Source organism: Filicampus tigris, chromosome 8 (assembly GCF_054856515.1).
Source record: "Filicampus tigris isolate MCC_2025a chromosome 8, RoL_Ftig_1.0, whole genome shotgun sequence".
In the NCBI taxonomy this organism is placed as follows: Eukaryota; Metazoa; Chordata; class Actinopteri; order Syngnathiformes; family Syngnathidae; genus Filicampus; species Filicampus tigris.
In genome coordinates this window covers 14,764,307-14,788,571 of record NC_141224.1, presented here as the reverse complement: position 1 = coordinate 14,788,571, position 24,265 = coordinate 14,764,307, and the positions used below count along the sequence as shown (strand labels likewise).

The 24,265-nt window shown below is 39.7% G+C and overlaps 1 protein-coding gene across 4 annotated transcripts in view; it reads left to right on the top strand.

Moving 5' to 3' along the window:
* Window positions 1-24,265, top strand: part of col14a1a (collagen, type XIV, alpha 1a) — a 118,177-nt gene that overhangs the window by 78,524 nt on the left and 15,388 nt on the right. For all 4 annotated transcript variants that reach the window (XM_086038321.1, XM_086038322.1, XM_086038319.1 and 1 more), the window contains 13 exons: window positions 2,819-2,962; window positions 3,493-3,657; window positions 3,739-3,777; window positions 3,863-4,001; window positions 5,457-5,599; window positions 6,611-6,720; window positions 9,574-9,732; window positions 10,939-11,016; window positions 11,431-11,517; window positions 13,699-13,752; window positions 16,794-16,889; window positions 17,272-17,325; window positions 22,285-22,338. In XM_086038321.1, the coding sequence (XP_085894447.1) occupies window positions 2,819-2,962; window positions 3,493-3,657; window positions 3,739-3,777; window positions 3,863-4,001; window positions 5,457-5,599; window positions 6,611-6,720; window positions 9,574-9,732; window positions 10,939-11,016; window positions 11,431-11,517; window positions 13,699-13,752; window positions 16,794-16,889; window positions 17,272-17,325; window positions 22,285-22,338 (1,322 nt within the window). The remainder of the gene's footprint in view (window positions 1-2,818; window positions 2,963-3,492; window positions 3,658-3,738; window positions 3,778-3,862; window positions 4,002-5,456; window positions 5,600-6,610; window positions 6,721-9,573; window positions 9,733-10,938; window positions 11,017-11,430; window positions 11,518-13,698; window positions 13,753-16,793; window positions 16,890-17,271; window positions 17,326-22,284; window positions 22,339-24,265) is intronic.

Genomic DNA, 24,265 nt, shown 5'->3' with positions numbered 1-24,265 from the left:
AGGCGCTGGAGCCTATCCTAGCTGACAATGGGCGAAAGACAGACTACACCCCGAACTGGTCGCCAGCCAGGGCACACACACACACACACAGACACCGTCACTGAGCGGGAACCGATCCCACGCTACCCGCACACAACTCAGGCGTGTGTACCACTACACCATCAGTGACCCGGGTCAGCGTTAGAATAGTAACGCGATATTTGATGAAGTTGTAAGTAGGGGAGCTGGTGCTGCTGAAGATTGGCGAATCTGTGCTACATGCAGAGGTCAATTCCTTTCTCCTTTTCTAGCTTCTGAAGACTTTGATAATCTTCTTCTTGTATCCACTCATGGGTTCCCTTTTTAGCTTCTTATCTGTGTTGCCATTGTCCAGTCGAGCAATCAGCTTTGCCTTATACGTATCCTCCTTCTGAGGATATGGCTGTACACCATGACGAATACTGGAGATATTTGGAGAATTAAGCCAGTACTTGTCAGAAAGTCCTAAAACTGCTCATGTTGGTTTCAGCAATTTTGGTTAACTGGGTTTGGTTTTCTTTTTGATGCCATGTGCTGTGTCCCATTTTCTCCAAAGACAATGACTGTCTTTTTCCATGATACATCTAATGCTGTGGAAATTCTTGTTCTCCTGACTCTAACTTTCATTTCTGAGACCTCATTTCTGATGCTTTGTAAGCTCTCAGTGGAGAATGGCTTTTGCTGTAAGATGCACCGAAGAAAATTCCTGTACTTTCTTATGGTTGAATCAGAATCAGTTTAAGTGATGGCAGGTGTGTATTGACTAAACATGGGTTCGAATGTGATTGGTCATTATTGCACACAGTCATATCCCCAGCTTTTAGAGGGTGTGTGCACACCAACCACAATATTATTATTCTTGTCACCCTTTCCCTTAAAAGATTCCAATTAGTTATTCAATTAAGTTGTGCAGGTTATAGTTCACAATCAAGGTAGAAGATGTTCTGCAATGATTAAAAAATAATAAATTCTAAGAAAAGTTTCAACAATCTAATAGTATCTATGTCACTTCTACATCTTTTAGATTCAATGTGTGCTCATTTTGTGCCCGCCTAGTATCCAACAACGAAAGCGTGGTAGCTTTTAATTAGTCTCAAGGCTCTTGCTTATATTAACCAGGTGAGTGCATATGATGGCAATGCAGAGACAAAGCAGGATCTGCAAGGAAGGATAATCATCTTGAAGGAGTGTTTCCGCTCCACACTCATACGCCTGTCAGGTTGACTTTGGAGACTCTGAACGTGGTGATGTATGTGAATGTCTTCCATCCTCCAACATCTTCTCAAGAGGAAAGTTTAGCAGCTAGAACTCTCTTATTGGCTTTATTTATTTATATTTTTATTTATATTTTATGTATTATTTATATCTATATTTATTAATACATGTATCACAGCCTTTTATTGTTTTTGTTCTATTTATTGTATTGTTTGTAAAGTGCTTTGTTCCAGCTCTAGCTGTTATGAAATGCACTATATAAATAAAATTGTATTGTATTGTATATCTATCTATCTATCTATCTATCTATCTATCTATCTATCTATCTATCTATCTATCTATCTATCTATCTATCTATCTATCTATCTATCTATCTATCTATCTATCTATCTGTCTATCTATCTACCTATCTATCTATCTATCTATCTAAATTCGAGTTTATACTAAAACACAAGTTGGTGGAAGTGTCTGTCACTTCCAGCTTTTGGAGCCTGAAAAAAAAAAACAGGAAATCATAACTGTGGTGCTGCAGAATTGACTCCATTCTTGGCCTGCCGCTGTTAATGATCGAGACAAGCCAGAGAAAACAGAAAGAAGGATGAGGGAAATAAAATGTTAATTGACAGAAGCACTTCTGAGGATAGATGATAGCGATCGTCCATGCCATCATATAAAGGTCAAGTGGAGCGTCACTAACTATAAATGCTAATCTGAATGTGTAAGTGAGAAGCTCCAACATGTTGTGTGGTGATAATGAACTGATTAACCAGGGCACACCTTAATGATCTCTTCCTCTGTCCATTAATGATACTCGATTGACAATGAATGACATGTGGCATATGCGTTCCAGATGTATGCATTCACAATGGTTCCTATTTAAAGTTAGTGAGGACAATTGTTATTCAGCAACAAAAACAAAATCAAATATTTATAAAGCTCAAATCCCACATGATTGAGAAAATGCCTTTAAGCATCATCTCATGAATAAAGTTTTTATGTTTTGTCTTAAGGGAGGGTCTTTAAAATATCTGAGGTGCTCGTATGCATTTTATTGACTGATTAAATCCATTAAAGTTGACTGTGAATCAACTTTTAAATGTTCTTCAACTTTCAACCTTTGTGACATTTTTGTCTTCTGGTTAGTCTTATCTGTAAACATTAGGAGCTCTTTTAAATTCACTTATTCTAAATGCTAATGGACATGCTGCCTTTAGCTTGGCTGGCTGCAGAGTTTGGTAGGTCCCTCATTGACATGCATAAGTTTTGGCCTTCATACTATATTTCATTTGTGCGGACAGAAGTGTTTTTTAAATTTTTGACTATATTAAAATGGTAGGGAGATTCAAACACTTTGATTTCCATGATGGAAGGAAGGACAAACCTTTTAGTTTATTATAGAAATACAAATGTTCTATAATTCTAGTAGACTGTATAATTATTTGTAGTTATTAACAACAGATGAGTACCAAAATGTGCGTTCCTGATTTAGTCATGTAGGGCAAGTAAAAGAAAATGAAAATGGATGAAGATGGTTAAATGACCATTTTTGTTATTACGATCAATTTATATTGGTTTCTTTGATCAGGTCGAGCCATTAAACATGTGCAGGAGTCCATTTTCACCACTGACGCTGGAGCCAGGAAGGGGGTACCCAAAGTCCTGGTTGTCCTCACTGATGGCCGTTCGCAGGATGATGTCAATAAAGTGTCCAAGGAGATGCAGATGGACGGTTTGTAGTCTGTTCCACATACAAAAAAAAAGAACCTGGAGTGGAAATATTGTAGCATTTCAATATTTTGCACACAATAATTGGAAAAACAATAATGATACAGCAATAATCGATACATGATGATACCTATGTAAAGAGAAGAACACATAAAGATAGAAATATCAATATGCCCTTTTCTCAAAGTCAACAAAAACAACAGTTAGTGGGCGGATTTAGCAGAAGGAATCCGAGAGCTAGTGATACGATATACACTGTTTATTTGTCCTACCGCAAAATGTAGTTGCGTTTGTTTGTTTCACTTGTGGTATGAGCTGCAGTAGGTGGAGGTTTGTGTTTGTATGTTGTGTGCTTCCAACACATCAGAATACAAATTACGTAGATAATTGTTGGCATATGTGTGGATTTATTGACATTCAATTAATGTATAGCTTCTCTAAAAGTTTATCATCTACCATCAGAATCTTCAAGCTGGTGAGAAAGCCGTCAACGTCATTTACTGAACGTCAATCTCCTTTGATCCCATCCCCCAGGATACATCATTTTTGCAATCGGCTTTGCGGATGCAGATTATGGGGAACTAGTCAACATCGCCAGTAAGCCTAGCGACAGACATGTCTTCTTCGTGGACGATTTGGATGCTGTGAAGAAAATCGAAGAGCAGCTCATTACTTTTGTCTGCGAGGCAGCCACTGCCAGTGAGTAACCCCACACTGAAAACATTACAGACGTACAGTAAGTGTAAGGAGCTAACTAACTTACTCGTTTGTAACATTCAGCTTGTCCGTCGATTCTGATGAATGGAAACAGCATGGCAGGTGAGAAGTTAAATTGGCAGGGAATGATACCTAATATCAGCATAACCATGGGCAGGAGGAGGTGATGAGGACTTGTCTCCTGCAGGTTTCCGTATGATGGAGAAATTTGGTTTGGTGGAGAAGGAGTACAACACCATATCTGGTGTTTCCCTGGAGCCGGGCTCATTCAACAGATTCCCATGTTATAGGTTACACCGTGACGCTCTGGTGTCGCAGCCCACCAAGTGAGTGAGGAGGGGTCAACTCGGGCGAGAAAAATCATTATAACATTAACGGGACACTTGGGTGAGCTTAACATTGGCACTTATATAATAGGTTTGCATGTAAAAATGACATCAGTACTAAAGGCGCCCCCCCCCAAAAGACTCTGTAGTGATTTAAGGTCTTTTTTGTGACCTTTATGATTTAAATTTCCCCGCCATTTCTCATCCAAATAAATGTGCAGGTCTCCTCATTCCCACGTCAGTCTCTGTAAATATCCTGACTGGTGTTAAATGCCTCGCTCGTCCTAACCGTGATCAGCAAAGAAGCAGTGTTTTTTTTTGGGGGGGGGGGGTTCAAGCAAAGAAGCAGTGTGCGCTCGTCCCAGCATAAAGCGATGTAGCTCTGCTCACTTCCACATTTCCTCATTCTCATATTAAATCATCCACAGAGAGGTTAACACTTTTGATATGTTGAAGTGGGCATTAGTAGGGATGTCCACATAAATTTTGGTGCCAATTTATCACCGTTTTGGACGTTATAAGCAATGAAAGTACAATGATTTCCAATGGAGAATTTGGAATCGGTTACTCCCGTGACTCTGGCCGAACAAGGCCATTCTCCTCATTTACAAAGGGCGTTATTCATGGAGTCACTTACTTCCTAATTTCTCCCAAATTTATTGATAAAATAGAAAATGACAAGTCTTTTCATTTTCCTGATCAAAAAATATATAAAATGAACTTGTTAGTGAAAACATGGCCATCCCGGCCCCGCCGTCCCTTTAACATGTTGTCGATATTAGCGTACAATAATCTGAAATTGTTGGTTGTGCCAAATGGATTACAACATGTTGCTAGCATACATTCAATATCACATTTACAGTATGTAAATACAAATACAACATACAATTTAGACAAAATTATAGATCCTGCCAACAACTTTTGTGGCTCGGAAATCAGTTTGAAAAATGTATAAAGTGGATAGTTTCAGGTTTGAAGGATTAACGTAAAGAAAAGTATAGCAACGATACTTCAAGCTAAATGCGCTTAAAATGTAGCGGGAACCTTCAAGTGTAATCCTCCGTGCTGTCGTGATGCTATTTTGTCTGCGGTGTTGTTGGGCCTTTCTGTCAGCCAGCTTTAAATTTAGCCTCCTTAACTAGGAGCGTTCAGTTTTTCAAAAGTGACATTGACAAGAGTGCTGAAAAGTAGAAGCTGAAATCTTTTGAACCTCAAGTGCTCAGAGGCAGCCCCCCCCCCAAAAAAAGTTTGATTCTCTGATGAAAAAAGGTGGCACTGTGAGACAGTTCGAGGCAGCCAAACGCTCCGTAAAAGCTCTCAGCCAAGCGGCAAAGAGACTTGGAAAAGACACCTAGTGAGTACATGCCTTTAGGGCACAGTTAACTCATTTTGTGTGTTGTGAATGTGTGTGCGTGTGCCCCCATGTGTCTGCCCATTTCTGCATGTGTGTACCAGGTACCTTCATCCTGAAGGTTTACCATCTGACTACACCATCTCTATGATGATCCGCCTGCTTCCTGAGACTCCACAGGAGCCCTTTGCATTGTGGGAAATCCTCGATAAGGACACCAAGCCACTGGTTGGACTCATCTTGGACTGTGGGTTTATTTCAACTTCTGTTGCTTCTTTATCTTGTCATTGACTCAATCTGCAGATTTGTGGTGTCGTCTGCAGTCTCAGCACTTGAAGATAAATCCTTCATGATGCTGCAGTTTTACAAACTGAGGCGGGAGAAATTTGTTTGATTAGAACATGGATGTGAAATTAACTCACCCAGCAACTTTTCACTTGACAAAGACAATACTCATACTTGGACTTACATTTTGATCATTTCAGGACAAAAGAGTCATGGTCTACAAAATGTTTACATCTGAATTTTTTTGTTTTAATTGTTTCAGCCTCAAAGCAGACCTTTCAAAGTGTTAGGCTTCCTTTACATCTTAGCCACAGGACTTTCAGGGGGTGTGCAGCAGTCTACAAAAAAATAAAGACAAATGTATTTTTAAGTGTACTGAGCTATGTTAAGGAAAAAAAAAAAAGAATTATTAGTTCCAACAGTGAGCCGTGAGACCGTCTGGGGAGAGTAGAGAACTCTTGCTTTGTTAATGAGGAAGGATATGAAAGTTATTTACAGACTATTTTCAGACAGTTATACAATATGTAGCATTGCACCCTTATTTTGTAGTCAGACCCAGTGAGATACCTTCTCCATTTCTCAAAATTCATCTGCCTGCGGAGAGCTTTTGGTGACTTGGGGAAGACTCAGAGCAATTACCTACAAGCTTGCCTCCAAAACAGTTGTATACATGTTTTGTAGAGATTTAAGAGGGACTGTCGGTTTGACGTGGTCAATTGTAGGTAGAATTAGCAAGTGTACACTTTGGCAGACCCTCTGAGCTCTCAATATATTCATGTCTAACGAATCACTGTAGCACATTAATGAACATATTTTTAAAATAAAACCTCTCTGTTGGCGTTAATCAAAACTCAGCACGTTTTCTTTGTAAAAACTAATATTTTCATACATTCAATCGCATGTGCCTGTAAGATTATACATGATATTATCAATAGAATATGTCATAATGTTCGTCTTTCCTAATTGCCCACAGACTCTGGGAAGAGTTTGACATTCTTCAACTACGACTACAAAGGTGACTTTCAGAGTGTCACCTTTGAAGGAACTCAAATAAAAAAAGTCTTCCATGGAAGTTTTCACAAGGTTAGTGTTTCTACTTAAAGTGATTTATTGATGGTGTATTTTATTCTTTTAAGTATTTATTAAAAAGGGAAACACTTTGGCATCATTCATACCAGCCTTCTGATAATTTGGAGTGCCTCATCCTGAGTTCAAGTAGTTGTTTTAACAGCACCAGCCCTTACGGTACTTTTTTGGCAAGGTATTTTTTTTTTAACGTCTATTCAAACTTGCTTTTACAAAGAAAAAAAATAGCAGTTTTCTCACAAAAGCGCATGATGAAATATGAGAGGATGTAGTTGTGGAGTACAATACAAATTCATTTAAATTTTATTTATAGAGCACCAAATCACAAAAGAAGTTGTCTTAGGACACTTTACTCTTGGAGCAGTTAAAAAACCACACTCCCCATTAAAAAACTAACTGAGCCCTAATTGAACCCCACATGAAGAAACACTAGGCAACTATCTATTATGCAAATATATATGCAAAGCCACTCATGCAGTATGCATACTATATGTAATAGGTAATATAATTTAGCTTATAGGTTGTATCCCCTTAACTTTGCCCACCGATTTTTACAAACCAAAAGTATTGCCTTGCAACCAGAAAAAATGTTCAAGGAGCTGCAGTTATTATATTTTCCTTGAGGGGCTCTTCATTTAACATTCAGTAACAGTATTCAATATTGATATTCAAGTCTTAGTGATTATTAGTTTGCATTTAATTTATCTTATTAATGTCCATACAAAAAAAATGTTGGAAGGCATATTCGCTTCTGTGTGATCCAAAAGGGACGTTAATGAGCCTGATAGTTCTTCCAAAAAATGAGCAAATGAAATGAGATTAACTACTAATATAAGTAGAAGTAAAAAGTAGTCATCCAAATAATTCCTTGAGTAAAAGTAAAAAAGTAGTTGGTTAAAAAAAACTACTCAAGTGCTGAGTAATTGTAGCAACGTCTCATTTATTTTTTATTTTCTTAAAACCAACCATTCAATCAGACGAAAATACAAGATAATCATCTTCAGGCAAATTAAAGTCCATCCAATCAATAACATGAATTACATTTAATTAAAGAATAGCTTAGAATAATCTTAAAGTCAATTCAAGTACTGTGTCTGCACATTTTCGATCTGTTTCATCCGAAAAACAACTCTTTCCGGCTGCTGAAGTTGAATACGATCACGTGACGAGACTGCAGGGCTATACGGCTACGCTTGATTGGTGAAACACAGTCACATGGTACAGCCTGGCGCAGGTCTCTGACAAAATGATAGCGCCTTCCTCTGAGAGAAAGAGAGAGAGAGAGAGACGCATACGTATGCGGAGGGGATTTAGGTAACGGGTTCAATGTAGCCTAGTGTAGCGGAGTAAGAGTATAGTTTCTTCTTCACAAATCTACTCAAGTAAAAGTAAAAAGTATAGTGATTTAAAACTACTCCTAGAAGTACAACATTTCCCAAAACTTACTCAAATAAATGTAATGGAGTAAATGTAACTCGTTATTACCCGCCTCTGCATATATATATATATATATATATATATATATATATATATATATATATATATATATATATATATAATTATTTATAAGTGAATCTGGTTTACGTGGTATTTTGGTATTCCATATTTTAAGCTCAATATAGGTTAAATTATATAGCAAGTCAATTCAGCTGGATTCCCACATTTGTGCTATGACTTGTATGAAAGATTAACATGTGCATAAATCCGTTTTTCACCTTGAGGCACTAAGTGAGGTGGGTGGATTTAGACAGGAGCAAAGAACTACAAGTGAAGTGACATTTTCTTCACGCAAATTGAGGCGATTAGTGAAGTCATGACAGCACATCACCTACACCTTATATAATGTTAAACCCTACAACCTTAGTCTTAAACTATCAATGCTGTAAAAGTGGAACATTTCCAATCACAAGTGGAACATTTCCAATCACAAGCATCTTGTTGGGTGGGTACGGCCCCCCGACGGCCCGTCCGAGCCACAGTTTGCGTCCGGCTGCGGACAAAAGAAACTGCTGCCTTGTGTGGTGTGCATCAAAAATAGTTTACATTGAATATAACATTAGGGGATCCAAATGAATGGAATACATTTAAATTCACATTGAAAAGAAGTCTTCCCAATGAACTGCATATATTTCCGAATAAACTGATATCAAGTAAAGTGTAGCTGTTTGCCCTGATTACATTTCTTTTTTCACTCGTTGGTGTTTGTTTACCTGTGTTTGGGCTCTTTGAAGATAACAATCGCTTGATAAGTCTGTGTTATGGATTCTTGCTTTCACAGTAAAACAGAGTTAATAAATTTCCCCCATTTCCTCCCCAAATCATATGTGCAATATGACTGATAATGCATCACTCTCAGCAGAAGAACCAAAAGCAATTTGTCTCATGTCTGGAAAATGATAAGCCAGACAAAAACAAACGAGGTGCCTTACAAACACCAAGTGATGCTGTTGATGTTTGAGACTGTGAAAAATCACAAAACACAATGCTTTTTTCTTTTCTCTTTTGTTTATTTTATGTTTTACCCCAATTTGATCTTTTATTTATTCATATTTATTCATTTGTTTTCAACCTGCAGTCTTGTGGTTGATCTCATGGGGATCAACATGACTCAAAATCAAACATCAAACCACCCAAAGCCTTTGTTGCAATTACATCCACTTCTTATCCATTCATGACAAATTTGATGCGCACAAACCAAAAATTCTGATTGTGTCGCTTAGTTTCCTTTGTTGTTCACTTTTGTTCGTTTCACTTACAGTATCAGCAAGCAATGCCAACGTAAGATTCAAACATTCATGGACTGTGGTTTTGATGACTGCTCAAATGCATTTAATGCTCGCCTCTGTTTAGCTCCATGTAGCCATCAGCAAGACAGCAGTGAAGGTGATGCTGGACTGCGCCGTTGTGGGAGAAAAAGCCATCACTGCAGCTGGGAACATCACCACGGATGGCGTGGAGGTCCTGGGTCGCATGGTGCGGTCTCGAGGCAGACGGGACAACTCTGCTCCGGTCAGTGTGGAGTCTTGTGTGACGACCTACCTGCATGTTAGCGTCCACTGATTATGTCTTGAGGTTTGACAATGACTAGCATGTTATAACATGAGGGCAGCTGCGAAAGCTTTTGGAGGGTTTGAGATTCCCTCCAGATCAGCAGATGTGCACCTGTTCGCATCAACACTGCAAATAATTTACGCTTGTGCAAACCCCCCACTGGCTAATTTAACCATGTTCCTATCTCACAAAGTGAGCTGCCAAACAAATTAAATTCCATTTTCGTGTGTGGACGCAGTATTTTATCACCAAGCTGCAGAAGTACACTTGTAAATTAATGTAATGCCCCCCCACACACACACACTGACAACTCAGCCGAGCTTCTTAGTCTATTCCAGTAAACGGTGCAGCTCTGCTTACCTTTTGGCTCCGACAAGATAGATGCTTTTGTGTAGTCTGGCAGAAAGACTCTAGATGTTGCTTGACAATTGTGGATCTTGGAGCTAAATATTGGTCGGAAAATCTCAATGTTCGGATGGTTATTGTGTAAATTTGTCAATGGCTTGCATTTTCAAAAATAAGTGGATAACTAAAGATTCAGTTGGTTGTTTCATTTCATACTTTCATTCCAGCAGACCCAAATAATTGTACTGTAAACAATATTTTCAGACCCTCTTTTACCCTAACATTTGAAAAAATTAAAATATGTATAAATAAGTTCCTGGAATTGAATGGCTGGTCTGTGAAAAGACAAATAAATACGTCAATGGCAGCGAATGGGTTAAAAAGTCAATTTTCTATAATGTCCCTTTAAAGATGTAACCATAGTGTAAGTAGAAAAATTTGAACAGAATGCAGTAAAAAAAAAAAAGAAAAGAAAAGAAGCCATGAACTTCATCAAGCAGTGCAATGATGCAATGTGTGTGCATGTGCCAAAGCGTAGCTGAAAGACAAGTGCCTTGTGAGCCGTGTACCACACATCAAGTCTCACATGAAACTCAGGATCGAGTGGGCGGTGAGAGATTGAGTGCTGCTTGAAACATGCTGAGCAAAAGTATTCCTCTAATAGGAGAAGGAGGACAAGTGGACTTTTTATCCACTTAACATATCGCTGACCATTAACCCTAAGCTGCTCACATCACATCAAGATGTACAGTATGTATGTCTCTAAGGCAGTAAAAAACTAAGCATATTTAGTCGAATGTGACGTGGGTGTATTTGCAGTTTCAGCTCCAGATGTTCGATATCATCTGCAGTACGTCGTGGGCAAGCAGGGATAAGTGTTGTGAACTGCCAGCTTTGGTAAGAACACGCACGCACACACACACACACACACACACACACAGTCTTGTCATCTCTGAAAGTGCACTCATTTGGTGGATATCACAGCCTGAGATAATCAGAGCCGTAATTGTGCTTGTGATCAAAATGAGTGACGATAAAACCAGAACGACCAAACAAAAATTAGATCCAAATGACTTGGAATCTCTTTGAATGGGGATGGCCACTGGCGACGCAGCACCGGCGTTTAACCGCACCTAATTCCATTTGCAAAATCAAATTACAGGCAATGGGCTCCTAGAGGATATAGTGTATGAAGTTTCCATTTTCCATTATGGTTTCATGTACACACATGAGAGAGGTCTACGTTGCAAAATCCCCTCAGAATGAGGTCATTACATCTCAAATCTGTTTTGGGGTGTGTTTATGTTATAGCGCGTTGAAGAAGAGTGCCCCTCAATGCCTCACGCCTGCACCTGTTCTCAAGACAGCAAGGGACCCCCAGGACCTTCCGGACCTCCCGTGAGTCCCTGTTGTTTCTGTGATTCAGAATTCAGATTGATTACACATGTGTTGTTTGGCAACTTGTACTTGTTCATCCTATTTCCCTTTGTCCCTAATTTATAAATCCACTGTTATATTTTTCTTGAGCGCACTCGTTCTTTGCTTGTAGAGTCAAGACGTTAACAACAGAAGGCTTTGTTTGACACAACAGTACACGTTTCCTAAGAAAACTCCTTTTAATTCTTTGGTTTCTTAACATTGATGAAGGTAATTTGATTTAAATGAATTCAAACATTACACTAATTATATCACTTTCTAGAAATGTTTCTGGAACTTGCAGTGGAGTAGGTATTTTTTCAGAGAGAGCAAAGAAGGAACTTTGTAAATAACACCTAAACAAGCTCATTTATGGCCTGAAACTTCTTCTAGTCGTGATCCTCACTTTTCAATTAGTCTGTGTTCCCCGCTCCATCTTTCCCTTCACCATATGGCTTGTGTTTTCTGCTATTCACTTATGACTCTTTAAACTCTCCATCATTGTGTCTGTCTCCACCATCGGCACCACCTAGTTTGAGGGAGTAATTAAACAGCGATTCCATTTATCACAGAAGATTACGATCCGCCACTATTTTCTTTTCTGTGCAACCAAGTCGGGCCCACTTTCTCATTTGAGGAATCCACATGACCATTTGCCAGCGTCGTTCTAATTTTGTTTAATTATGTTTCACTTAAGGAGCTTGTATTGCAATGATACTGCAGTTCAGCAACAAATGGCCAATATATATGTTAATGCACAATTTCTACCGTTTCGTATCTCCCCTCGTCTCTTTTTGTGCATGAACTTTTCTTTCGTTTTCATTCTTCAACCAACAGCAGCGCAACACGCAGCTGCGATACTGTCTTCGTGGCCATCCTATTATTTTCTTTTACGTCCTCTCCATCCCAACACTGACTCTCCTTTTTGCTATTGCTTTATGCCTTCTTTTCACGATGTTTGTTTGGCCCCGCAGCTTTGAATAGACTACTTAAATCACATTGTAACTGCGGAATGTGGCCGTCAGTGAATGCCGTGGTGGCATAAATCTTTTCAGTGCTACAACAGCACACCAGTCGCTGTGCTTCGATGTGTGTCTACCGTGTACCATGTCCTCCTTCTAACACAATGCATTGGTCATTTTGTAATGATCAACGTTTTTCCGCGATGGTTTCAATGTTGGAGATTGTAAATGCGGTGAATTTAAAGCGAGTGAGGGAAGCCGTCGCCAGGAAGCAAACCGGCTGTGTTCACGCCCACAATGGCGCAAATGCCCATTTCTAACTGTATGCACAATACCAAAAGAAAGAAAACTCTCCACGCATGCGCATAGTTAGATCGTGCTTTGCACTAGACTTGAGTCTATGGATTAGATTATTAATTGAGGTTGGTGGTGACAGTTAGGTTAGGTTGCAAATCTCTGAACATAAGAGTTCGGTTAAAATTCAGTCCACATAAAAATTTATAATGGAGGCTGTCAAGTGCATTCCAAAGCAACAGGGGATCAAACAAAGTAGCAAAGTTCATTTGTTTTGGATTGTCTTTACTCTGCCTACAACCTTACAAAATGCCAACTTTGAAAAATTAAATTTATTTAACTTAGTAGTACTGTATTCAGTATTTCATTATTCAAGACCGGCCAGCAACCCAAATTGAATCTAATTTGTTACCCAGAGTCCTTTCAAATCAATCAAGGAGTCTCACAGTGTCGTTAAGATTGTGTTGCTCAGTAATAGACACTATTATGTCAAAACATGTAGTAGTTCAAAGAATAAATATGAATCTACAGTTGGAAGCTGTTTTTACAACAGGAGGTAATATCTTCCAAGTAAAATAATTTATAGCTTCAGGGACAAGATGGAGCTACAGTCTGACGACAGTTTGTTGGGCTGAGATTTTACTTGTGGATACAACTCAATAGTAAGAACATTAAAGCGACACTTTTGCTGAGTTATTGAGGAAGCATGGTTGAAACTAGATCATGGTAGGAATTAACCATATGTTTTCGTTTACATTTTTCACACTTTTGATTTTTTTTGTTTTGTTTTTGTTTTTGTTTTTACTTCATTTACAAATGACCTGGCCCATCCGTTCATTGTAAAAATCCAATGTGGCCTTTCTTAGCGGAATGACTATACTGTATGTTGTATTATGGTGTGTTTCAGGGTGGTCCAGGGATACGGGGAACACGGGGAGACAGGGGGGAACCTGGAGTGACGGTGAGTAAAAGTCCAAGTGTTTTTGGTGCCATTCTAGGACTCATGTCACGTTTTGTTTGACCAGTTGAAAAAATGAAACTGTTAGCGTCATATTTTTTTGGGTGTGTATAGCGTGTCACCCCCCAAAAAATGACATCATTTGAATTTTTGAAATATGAATATCTGAGTAGGCTTCATGTTGAAAAAAAAAATATTTCTAAAAATGCCATCTTGAAATGGATACATTTTATAACGGATTTCACAAAGACACTGATTTAATTTTACCTGAATTATACCAGCATAGAAGAAAAGAGTCGTAGCTAGTGTACTGTGTACCTTCACCCTGAAAAAAAAGAAAAGGTAAAACATTAAACTTAATGACTTTTTATGATCATTTGAGCAAGAATTTGCTGAATAGGCACAATATGCGCCATCGTTAGGGAATGCAATTTGTAAACTCCTATTCGCATAAGGGTTGATTGGGAGCTTATCATTTAATGTGCTAAAAAACGAAGGAAGTGGCTCTGTGACTTTTTAATGAGTCGAGTACAATACGTTCATGTGGTTGAGGCACAGTACTGCAGGGGGATGAGAAAGCCCTCCCACGAGGAACAACTAAGGGAGGATCAATAAAAACACCCACACCATCTCTCAGTCGTGTTTTCACACACTTGCTGACTATACGTTCTACATATGTTTGGTCCACACCTGCTCCCCAAGGCTAGAACAGCCCCCATCTACTGCCTGTTGATGCGGTCAAAAGATTGAATGTCATTTCCTGGATGTGAAGTGCTCACAAAGAGCCTTTTATAACACCCCCTCTTTTATCTTGAGGCATGGCAGTAATCGTCCCTTGGTAAAAGATAGAAAGCAGATGTTTAACTTTGCTTGACTAAATTTAGCTTAATCTAGCTAAGTAAGGAGAATGTTTGCATTTGTTTCACAATTTAAAACAGTTCCCAGGTATGTCAACGTGTCTGTGGCATGATTTGGCCACATTACCCGAAATATCACGAATTATAGAAATATTTTAACATAATATTTCTTCAATGTTGCAATTGTCTCATTTTAGAGGTGGATCTGTCTCCTGGCACTGCACTAATGGTTAGTCCACTTTTGTTAGAATGGCAACCAGTGGGCTGGATCCTATTCTGCCTCGCTCGGCGGCGGATGTTTGCAGCATTTTGGCTTCTTGCTCATACTAGCGGAAGCAGAGCCCAGAGTGTAAAAAAAACAAGCAAGTTCTCCTAGTTTCAATACAGTAAATAACTCAACACCAAACACAAATCCCCACACACTTCTTCACAGAGCAATCAAGTAAATGCCATATATCAGGAGCGAACATTGTTATAACAAGGATCTGAATTTAATCTATGAAACACTCAATGCAGCTCTCCCTACCCTGTGCACATACTCCACTCGCTAGTTTAACTTTATCACCAACCCATAAAGCGAGTGGTCATACAGATTTGATTGCATTTTCACACTAGCAGACTAGACTTTACAAAGCTGCTGAACTATATTTGTGAATTAATGTAGTGACGTGGCGCTATCTCAGTGGAACATTCGAGTGTGTCCACTCCAGTTCTGCTTACCTTTTGGGTTTGACAGGATAGTGCCTTTGCGGAGTCGGGCACACGGACACTCTTCTCTTTTATTTTGTCCAAGGTCTTCTCGCAGTAGAAAGCCGCGTCTTCCTTGACTATTTCTCTTTTAGGGGTCTAATGAAAGTGATCAAGTACAATGTACACTATGCGCAGCCTCAAGAGCCTATACAGGCTCACCATGTCACATCGCAGGCTGTCCATAGATCAAATTTGCTGAATGTGAGTGTGTGAGTCGCCAAAAGTCATTTCTTTGTGGTCCATTCCAAGTCGGGGTCAGCCGCATCGCATGGTGTGTGGCGAATTTAACTGTCAAACACTGCAACGCAAAGCACATCAGCAACATTTGCAGCCATGTGTGACGACAAAAGCTGCACATTATCTACTGAAGGTTTGCGGACCCCATTTCTGCATTTGAAGGATCCCACAGGTGTCTCAGGTGTCTCAATGAACTTCAGCAGCTCTTCTATTTAATTATCCACTGTTTAACTGCCGGAGTCTCCGCACATAAACGCAATCAAAATTATTGTAACAAATAAAGAAATAAGATATATACAGGTAGGAAGCATGGATGTTATCAACAAACAAGCTTGAATGTTAACTAAAGAGCATGGAACCCAACAGCAACTGTTACAATGTGTCCCACATACCACATAAGCATCGCAATGCAGTTTATGTTTATATATTTATACAGTGTAACTAACCATCCAGCTGTGGAAGGAGGCTTGCTGTTCCGTGCCTCGATCTTCTTCATGGTTATTTAGTCTGACATATGGAAAATGTGTTTTGGATAGGGTTCTTCCTACCAGTTGTGCTCAAATCATGCAGGGTGGCCTTTCAGTAAGTCAATGAGAAAATATTATTGTTATTGGTCAGAGTGTCAAGCGATGAACATGAGGTGGCCCACCCAAGAGTCTTTCTTGGAATTCCCAAGAATGCACCATAGGCAGAATAAAGGACAGTTTTATTCTTCTATGCAGACCATGTGTGTGATGTGAGATGAATCTCAGGGTACTACTGGCACATTCATAGGCCGCACACATACTCACCTGCAAGATCACAATTGCTTGATGGCATTCTTACCACTGCGGCTTCTGCCAATTTATCTGAAGAGGTCGGCTGTTCTGTTGACCTCATGCCACCACCAGCACATTCCCATGTATTTTGTAATGTGGAGATAAATTGCACAGATATTTAAAAAAAAATGACTAATCACATTTTATTTTAGTTTACTGTACTCCCTTCTCCTTTTTATTTGTTAAACTATGTGTTTAATGGTGATTCCATTATTTTTTAAATATTTTCTCAGATAACTAAATAAGTAAAAAAAAAAAAAAATAATAATAATAATAATAATAATTAAGATTGCCCAATTGTTCCTAATCTTGTAGCTGCTGAGTAAAAGTGCCAGTAATGAAGTAATTCAAATGATCAGGTTTTTTTATTTTTTTTTGGTAGGGTCCTCAAGGGCCTGTGGGAGAGGCTGGCTCTGCTGGACCACCAGGACCACCAGGTCCTCATGGACCCAGTGGCCTCTCCATTCAAGGGCCTCCGGTAAGATTTGCTTGTTGACGTGCTCACAATATTTACCAAAATGACAGGCATGTCCAAAATTCCACATTCCAGGAAGAATTCCATGTTTAAAATTGTACTGTTAATCATCAGTGGCATGTGAAAGGATACAAGAAGAAAAAATAGTTTCCACAACTGGGCAAAAAGATCACATTGTATGTGTTTTCATAAGTTCTGTGCTATCAAACACCTGCCAGCATAAACTGTCAAAAGATATCCTGCCAGACATTTGTAGGCTCGAGTCCAAAACTCACTTGTGTAAAGGGAGAACTTTATGAAGAAAACTGATGTTGGTTTCTTTGCTCCCTTGATATCGGTCGCTATGACCGCTATCACTCAGACAGCTGACATGTTTGCATTGCAGGGGGCAGCTGGAGAGAAGGGAGAGACAGGAGAGATCGGCCCAGCCGGCCCAATGGTAAGAGTTGCTCGGCATCTTTATAAAACATCAAGGCCTCTGTTTTCGTAGACAGCGCATGTGCAGTGGGGTGCGAATGTTGCAGAATCCCGATTTTGAAACCGTGCACCGGTCTCCGCTAAGCTGGGTGTGCTGCTGCAGCAGTAGCAGCGTCATTGGAGATGCGCCTGGTAGACTGACAATTTGGTGGCAGAAAGTCGATCCAAACTAATGCCTGTTCGGACCCCGTCGAAGTGCTTGCGCAGGGTAGACCACTGGGTTAATGTGATTTCAGTGAATTTGATCGCGGCACAGACAGAACAGTCAACGAGCTCCACAGAGGTGTTTGGTATATGTCAGATGTATTTTATTCATCAATATGTGAGCAGCGGAATTAAAACCCTCTGAATCATTGTAGGAATCAATAAATGAAGTCCATTATTATTGTTGTTGTTATTATATTATCAAAATCATCCCTGAGTTTTGCCATGTCGATAATGTCAGTACATGACTTGCGCGTTACATTTAATGGGAGTAAAAGAAATCGCTTTGATTGGCCATGATTGAAGCATGTGATCACTCTCTCAGCTGCGCTAAAATTTGCTCGATCGCAAAATTACCGACACCAGGTCGAACCCACCTCCGCGCAAGGCTCGCCATGCAGGATTTACGCCATTCATGAAAACAGAGCCCTAGATCTTGTAAAAGTGAGACAAAGCCTGACGTCAAACACAAAGTTGTTTGATAGGCTGCCCAACAATCATGTATTCCATTCCTCATTCCATTTTGGTTATGATCAAAAACTGAAACCCAGCTGTGACTCTTTACAAATTGTTCTTCTCTGTGCATTTGCGCGTGCGCGCGTGCGTGCTTAATGAATTCAAATGAGCGTCCCATGATCATCAGTGAAGTCCCTGCAGCCTGCGAACAGACGTCAACAAGCCTTGTTGCCGTAGTAACACAAGGATATGACTTCACCACTCGTTTCGTTAAAAAAATAAACATTTCTTCTTCTGAATTTTGTCCATCATATACCTTAACTCATCATATAGTGCGTAATGTGCTGTCATAAAATGAGTTTTTATCTATTGTGTGAAGCTGAAAAAATTGGTACTGGATGAAATTGACTTTACATTGGAACTCCCGGATGAGCAGGAACGATTCACACTTAACTAAAGTTAGCGTTATCTGTTACCGTCCTGCCAGAGCAAATTAAATATTAATCTGGGACGGGTTCTGTGAGCACTGTGAGTCCCACATAAGCGGTGCTTATCAACGTTGTTTGACTTAAGATTCCGTTTTGAAATCCCATTTATTGAAAGTGGAGTTCCTGGCTGTTCACTCTTGCCCAACTCAAACTAAAGAGTGCTGCGTTTGCATCTCAGCTTTGAGTTCTTGGGTAACAAATGGTTTCCTGTTGATAATAACCCCATTCAAAGCAACGGACAAGCTGAACAGTGTCCTTATTTTACGGCACAATTCATTTCCAACAGCGGCAACGTAACACGAATGTGTACGTAAGTAGGGATTCGTCTATGTCTTTTACCAACCTTGTTAATGCAATTGCAATTGTATAGAAAATACTTCCAAGCCATAAATGACCTTCATCCTTTGGCAATCTGTGTTACCAATGTTACCCTGGAATCATGTGATAAAAGAACAGGAATGCGTGTGCATTCATGTGTGCATTGCATGATGGCTACCATTTTTCAAGCGCTACAGCAAATAGCAACATGAATTACGCTACTTCTCTCTCCATCCCTTTTCTTTTCTCTCTTTCTCAATGTTCATTCCTTCCTCCATCTGTGTCTGCCATAAACCATACACCAAGTTGACAAGTGTTTTATCATCAGCATCTCCACATCTATCTTTCAGTTTGATAGGAAAGAAAATGCGGCTACAGTGAACAGCAAAGTGTGTGTTTAGGCATCCATCTTCCTTATCGCACTTTCATTTTATCAACACGTGCGTGTGTGTGTTATCATGTAATTATTTGTTTGTCTAGGCAAGGAAAATATACTTCTGTGTGTATGTATGGCCATGTGTGTTCACATCTTCTATCTCAGAATTTTTCAGTCTTAAAGCAGTGTTTTTCAGCACAATTTACTTCAATATTCAGAATTTAAATTCACTGCATCCACACTTCACAAAACAGTTAATTTTGCAATCAGTTAATGAAGCTGTAATAGCAACATTCACAAATAGAACAATTTATATCCACAAAAATGATGATCTTATTTTGGATACATCATGTAATATTTACTTTCTACTTGTGCAGAAGAGCTGGATGTTTTCTCAGGGATTGTTTAGTTAACAACTATTAACACCAACTTTATTCTTAAATCATTCACATAAAACGTATATATTTACATTTTTTTTGTTGTTTCCTATGGAAATAAATTACTTTTGTTGATCCTGTTCAGCTTTCAGTGTGCATGAGAAAATAAAACGATATTAATCATTCCACACAGGAAGATTTTTTTTCTCAGAAAAAAATAAAATATTAGTACAGTAATAATCACTCTGGACTCAGCTAAAAGGGCACAGTGTCATTGATTTGTTCAAATAAATTGACCTACTGCAAAATTTCCACCCCTTTAACGAGTTTTGACAACATGTTACTGTGACTCATTATATTACAAATTGCAAACAACAAATTCAAATTAAGAGACTGCGGGCGTGGATGTAGGGCGGTGTGTCTGTGCGTGCGTGTGTGTGGCATGGCTGCCGAAGTTAACATCTGCCAAATTTGAAACAATATCATATCATATAATGATGCGTAGCAAGGTGTACCCTCTTTGTAGAACATTTAACTGTTAACTGTCCTGCTTTACGAGTTCTCCATTAATACTGCAAGTACAGCGATAAATCATCACAACGTATTATCCATATTGGCATTTTAACTTTGGCAGTTTACAGTACCATGCACAGAGGCGGGTATTGGGGAAATTGTTCATAAAGCAATTGCATGCTTCCATGCATTGGTGTGGGAACACTTTGGTGAAGGCCCTTTTGTGTTCCAGCATGACTGTTCTCCAATGCACAAAGCAAGTTCCATGAATGAGTTTGATGTGGAAGAACTTGAGTCGCCTGTCCTCAAGAAGAGATACTAACTCCATTTAAAAAAACAAAAAACAAAATTTAGGCTTTATAATACAACCTCGGGTGTGTCATTGATCTTACTCTCAATTGTAGCCACGACCCTCCCCATCTTGCTCTCGTTATATTCTTTCAGAAGACTACGTCCTCAGTCAGCATTTTACACATGCTTCAGTGCCATTCTCAGATATTTGGGGAAAACTGTTTTAATCAGTCAGATTGAAAGTCTTATAGTGATATTTTATCAATTAAAACACGTTTACTTGAAATGCATGTTCTGCATATAAATTGTCAGGGGTTAGCGGACATGATAACTGTGAGGCAACCATTGTGATCAAATGAAATAAAGTTTATTTTTGACTGAATGCCATAACCATTACACTTGGGAACAATTTGGGAAAAAAATCTGGTGAGTTAGATTTTTATGTTGATTAAAACTAAAATCGGCATGCTGATTACAAAATTTCAGTCTTTTTTTTTTTTTTTTTACTATTACGCAGGGTCGGAGCCATGGGTGGGCCTAGGTGTGCACAGGCCCACTCAGACTGACAGACTGCCCACCCAGTGAGATCCATGAAAAAATGTATACTTAAAGAAATTATTTTTGAATTTGTGTTCCCTTGATTGAATATTGAGAATGGCATAATTGTGGTTGTCTAAGGAAATTCCGAACTTATTATTCAGTTTGTCATTCTATTTGAATATTTGATGTGTCGGGACAGGAGGATTGTGCTCAGTGAGAGAAATATTCAGGCCCGCTCTGATTTTTCCAGGCCCACTCATTAGCCACATGCTGGCTCCGCCCCTGCTATTACGTCAAGTTTTTTTCTCCACAGTTTAGCAAATAAGCAAGCTTCCACTTATTAGCTGTAGTAAAGCAAAGTTACGAAGAGTAACAGTGTTGTTCATATTTGACTTTAATTTAATCCTACTTGAAACATAATCAATGGCGCAATCCGCAAAAGGACACTCACACACAGAAGAAGGCGGGGCTCTGGGTGCAATGACAGCAGACCTGACATCCACAACAGCTAAAATGAAAACAGACGAGCAAGGAACAAAGACTAACCAAGTTGCAAATAGAGGACCTCCATCCGGGACCATATTTATTTCCGTAAACTGCACCACGTGGTGTTGTGATTTGTGCGCATTTGTGCCACTTCACGGACGCCTTCCATTCACATTAGAAGTCACATTTGTTTTTGTAGCGCGAACAAGTACATAAAAAATGGGATTTAACAATGGTTGGGCAGGGAGATTTGGCTCTGGGCTCATTTCCCCCTTGTCAAGGCACCTCCTTCGCTTATCTCAGCAGACCGTGTGCGCGCGCATGGTACTTTTTGGCAGAAAAATGTCACTGGCTAAATTGTCAGTGCATCCCTAATTATGTCTTCAGGAAATGTCCGAAATCAGTGATTCCTAACCACTGTTTCACAGCGCATTAGTGAGAGGTCGTCAGGTGTGCCGCTGGAAATGATCCAATTACTACAAATAATGATCTTTGTCCATAAATGCAGCGCTGCCAGCAACAGTGATAGACAGAACAATTAAAATGTCTTCCACTAGATGATAAAAGGTACAATTCACCTCTTGGTCCATCGATTGCCATTCATACAACAGAATTATGGTTTTGTCTTCAACTAAACAGGCAAAAAATTCACACTGAGTAATTACATTTGTGATTAAAATGAGACGAGATCATTATGATTTCAGTGTTCAGTAATGTATGTACATTTTGTGACTGTTTTGTTCGGTTGTGTGCAGTGAGATTTCTCTAATGTAAAATATGTGCCTAGACTTAACAAAAGTTGAGAAACAGTGTTAAATAACATCAATATTTGCTATTATGATTAAAATCCTGCTTGTTTGTGTTGTGTTTAGGGTGTTCCTGGAAGCCAGGGTTCCCCCGGTAGGGATGGTCCCCCTGGAGCCAGGGTAAGACATCATTTGTTACTAGGACGCAACAGAAAAGATGTTGACTCCTTTCAGGGTTTCAAGTAATTGAGTTTGAAATCATTATTAGGCTTTATCATTTTAAATTAGCAACATGCTTTTTGGCACCACCCAGTTGGTTATCCCTGCTGTGTTTTTGTCCATGGCCCAGTGGGAGCCATAAATCGCTATTTGTAGACTTCAAAGATTTCAAATGTTTGCTCACAGAAAACAACACGGTTCTTCCAAGAGTGTATGTCATCACAACACAATGTCACGTCAGAGAAGAACACACATACTGTATTTATTAAAGTGGATTTTTTTCAAGAATATGTTCTATGCAAGCCCACTAGTTGAAACAAGGCATTCTGATAAATATTGCATTTGAGGAATAAGAGTTAATCCACCTGTTTTTAGCCATCTCCGGGGGCGGCCATTTTGTCACCTCTGTTGACTGAAAATGGCATCACAGTTGCTCAGGGCTCAGATAATGACCAATCACGGCTGACCTGTTTTCTGAAGCCGAGCCGTGATTGGTCGTTATCTGAGCCCTGAGCAGTTGTGATGCCATTTTTCAAGGTACTCTGTGTGAAATATTAATATTAAAGTATGACTTCATTCATTTTACATGTGTGGCTTGATTGGTAGTAATTAATTAGACTAGCTTGGGAAAATCCATAAAATACAAATGCACCTCTCTATTGATATATTTCTCTTTTATGGCAACATTTTCAACACATGGGTGCGTCCATTTTGGGTCCAACAAAAAGTAACGTGTGAAATTTATTGCTGGAAAATAGACACACGAGGGGCGGTCGACTGGTTAGCACGTCCGCCTCACAGTTCAGAGGTCGTGGGTTCGATCCCGGCTCGGGCCTCCCTGTGTGGAGTTTGCATGTTCTCCCCGTGCCTGCATGGGTTTTCTCCGGGTACTCCGGTTTCCTCCCACATTCCAAAAACATGCATGGCAGGTTAATTGATCACTCTAAATTGCCCCTAGGTGTGATTGTGAGTGTTTGTCTCTGTGTGTCCTGCGATTGGCTGGCAAACACTTCAGGGTGTCCCCCGCCTACTGCCCGAAGACAGCTGGGATAAGCTCCAGCACGCCCCGCGACCCTTGTGAATATAAGCGGTATCGATAATGGATGGATGGATAGACACACGAGGGGGACACAAAGAAAAACAGTGCCATAATGCATATCATAAATTTGCTAGTAGTCGACCGCAAACAGCAAACAAGGTGCACCCTGGCATGTTATTCCACAATTTTTACAAAAATTTTTGCAGTGCCCCCAGTGTTCACAATGACAGGCAGGCAGGCGTATGTGCAGTGAATATTTCTGGGACATGGAGTGATTTACAGTTGGAGATGAGACACACCGCGCAGGTGGCATTATAAACAAACGCAGTGCCGAGTATTTTTAACAAGCAAGAAGTGGGAGATGAGCTTAACTGCCCGAGGGAGGGTCTCCCTTCTCTCAAACCTTCTGCAACCCCTGGTGTGGTGTGGTGGCGTTGTGGGCATTATGTCAAGTCAAGTCAATTTTATTTATATTATTACTTAATCACAAGAGTCCCAAAGGGCTTCACATGCTCACAGTTGACCAATGTTAACGACATCCCTTGATGTTAACCCCACAGGAGGGCAAGGAAAAACTAAAAAAAAAAAAAAAACATCTGGAGAAAAATGACATCCAATTCAGTCATCGTCACCTAGCCCCCCTTATGTCCATAATGCAAGCAAAGTTGCGCTCATAAATTAGGCCGCTGAGACACCAGACCAAAGCAGCACTCTGATTTTCATGCATGTAAGGTAGGAGGACATATTAATTCCAGCATTGTCCATGCGTGTAGAGCGAGCAAACGACATGGCACACATGGTGCTGTCAGCTGCACTTCCTCATCCCACTCGTTCTCCAAAGTGTATTCT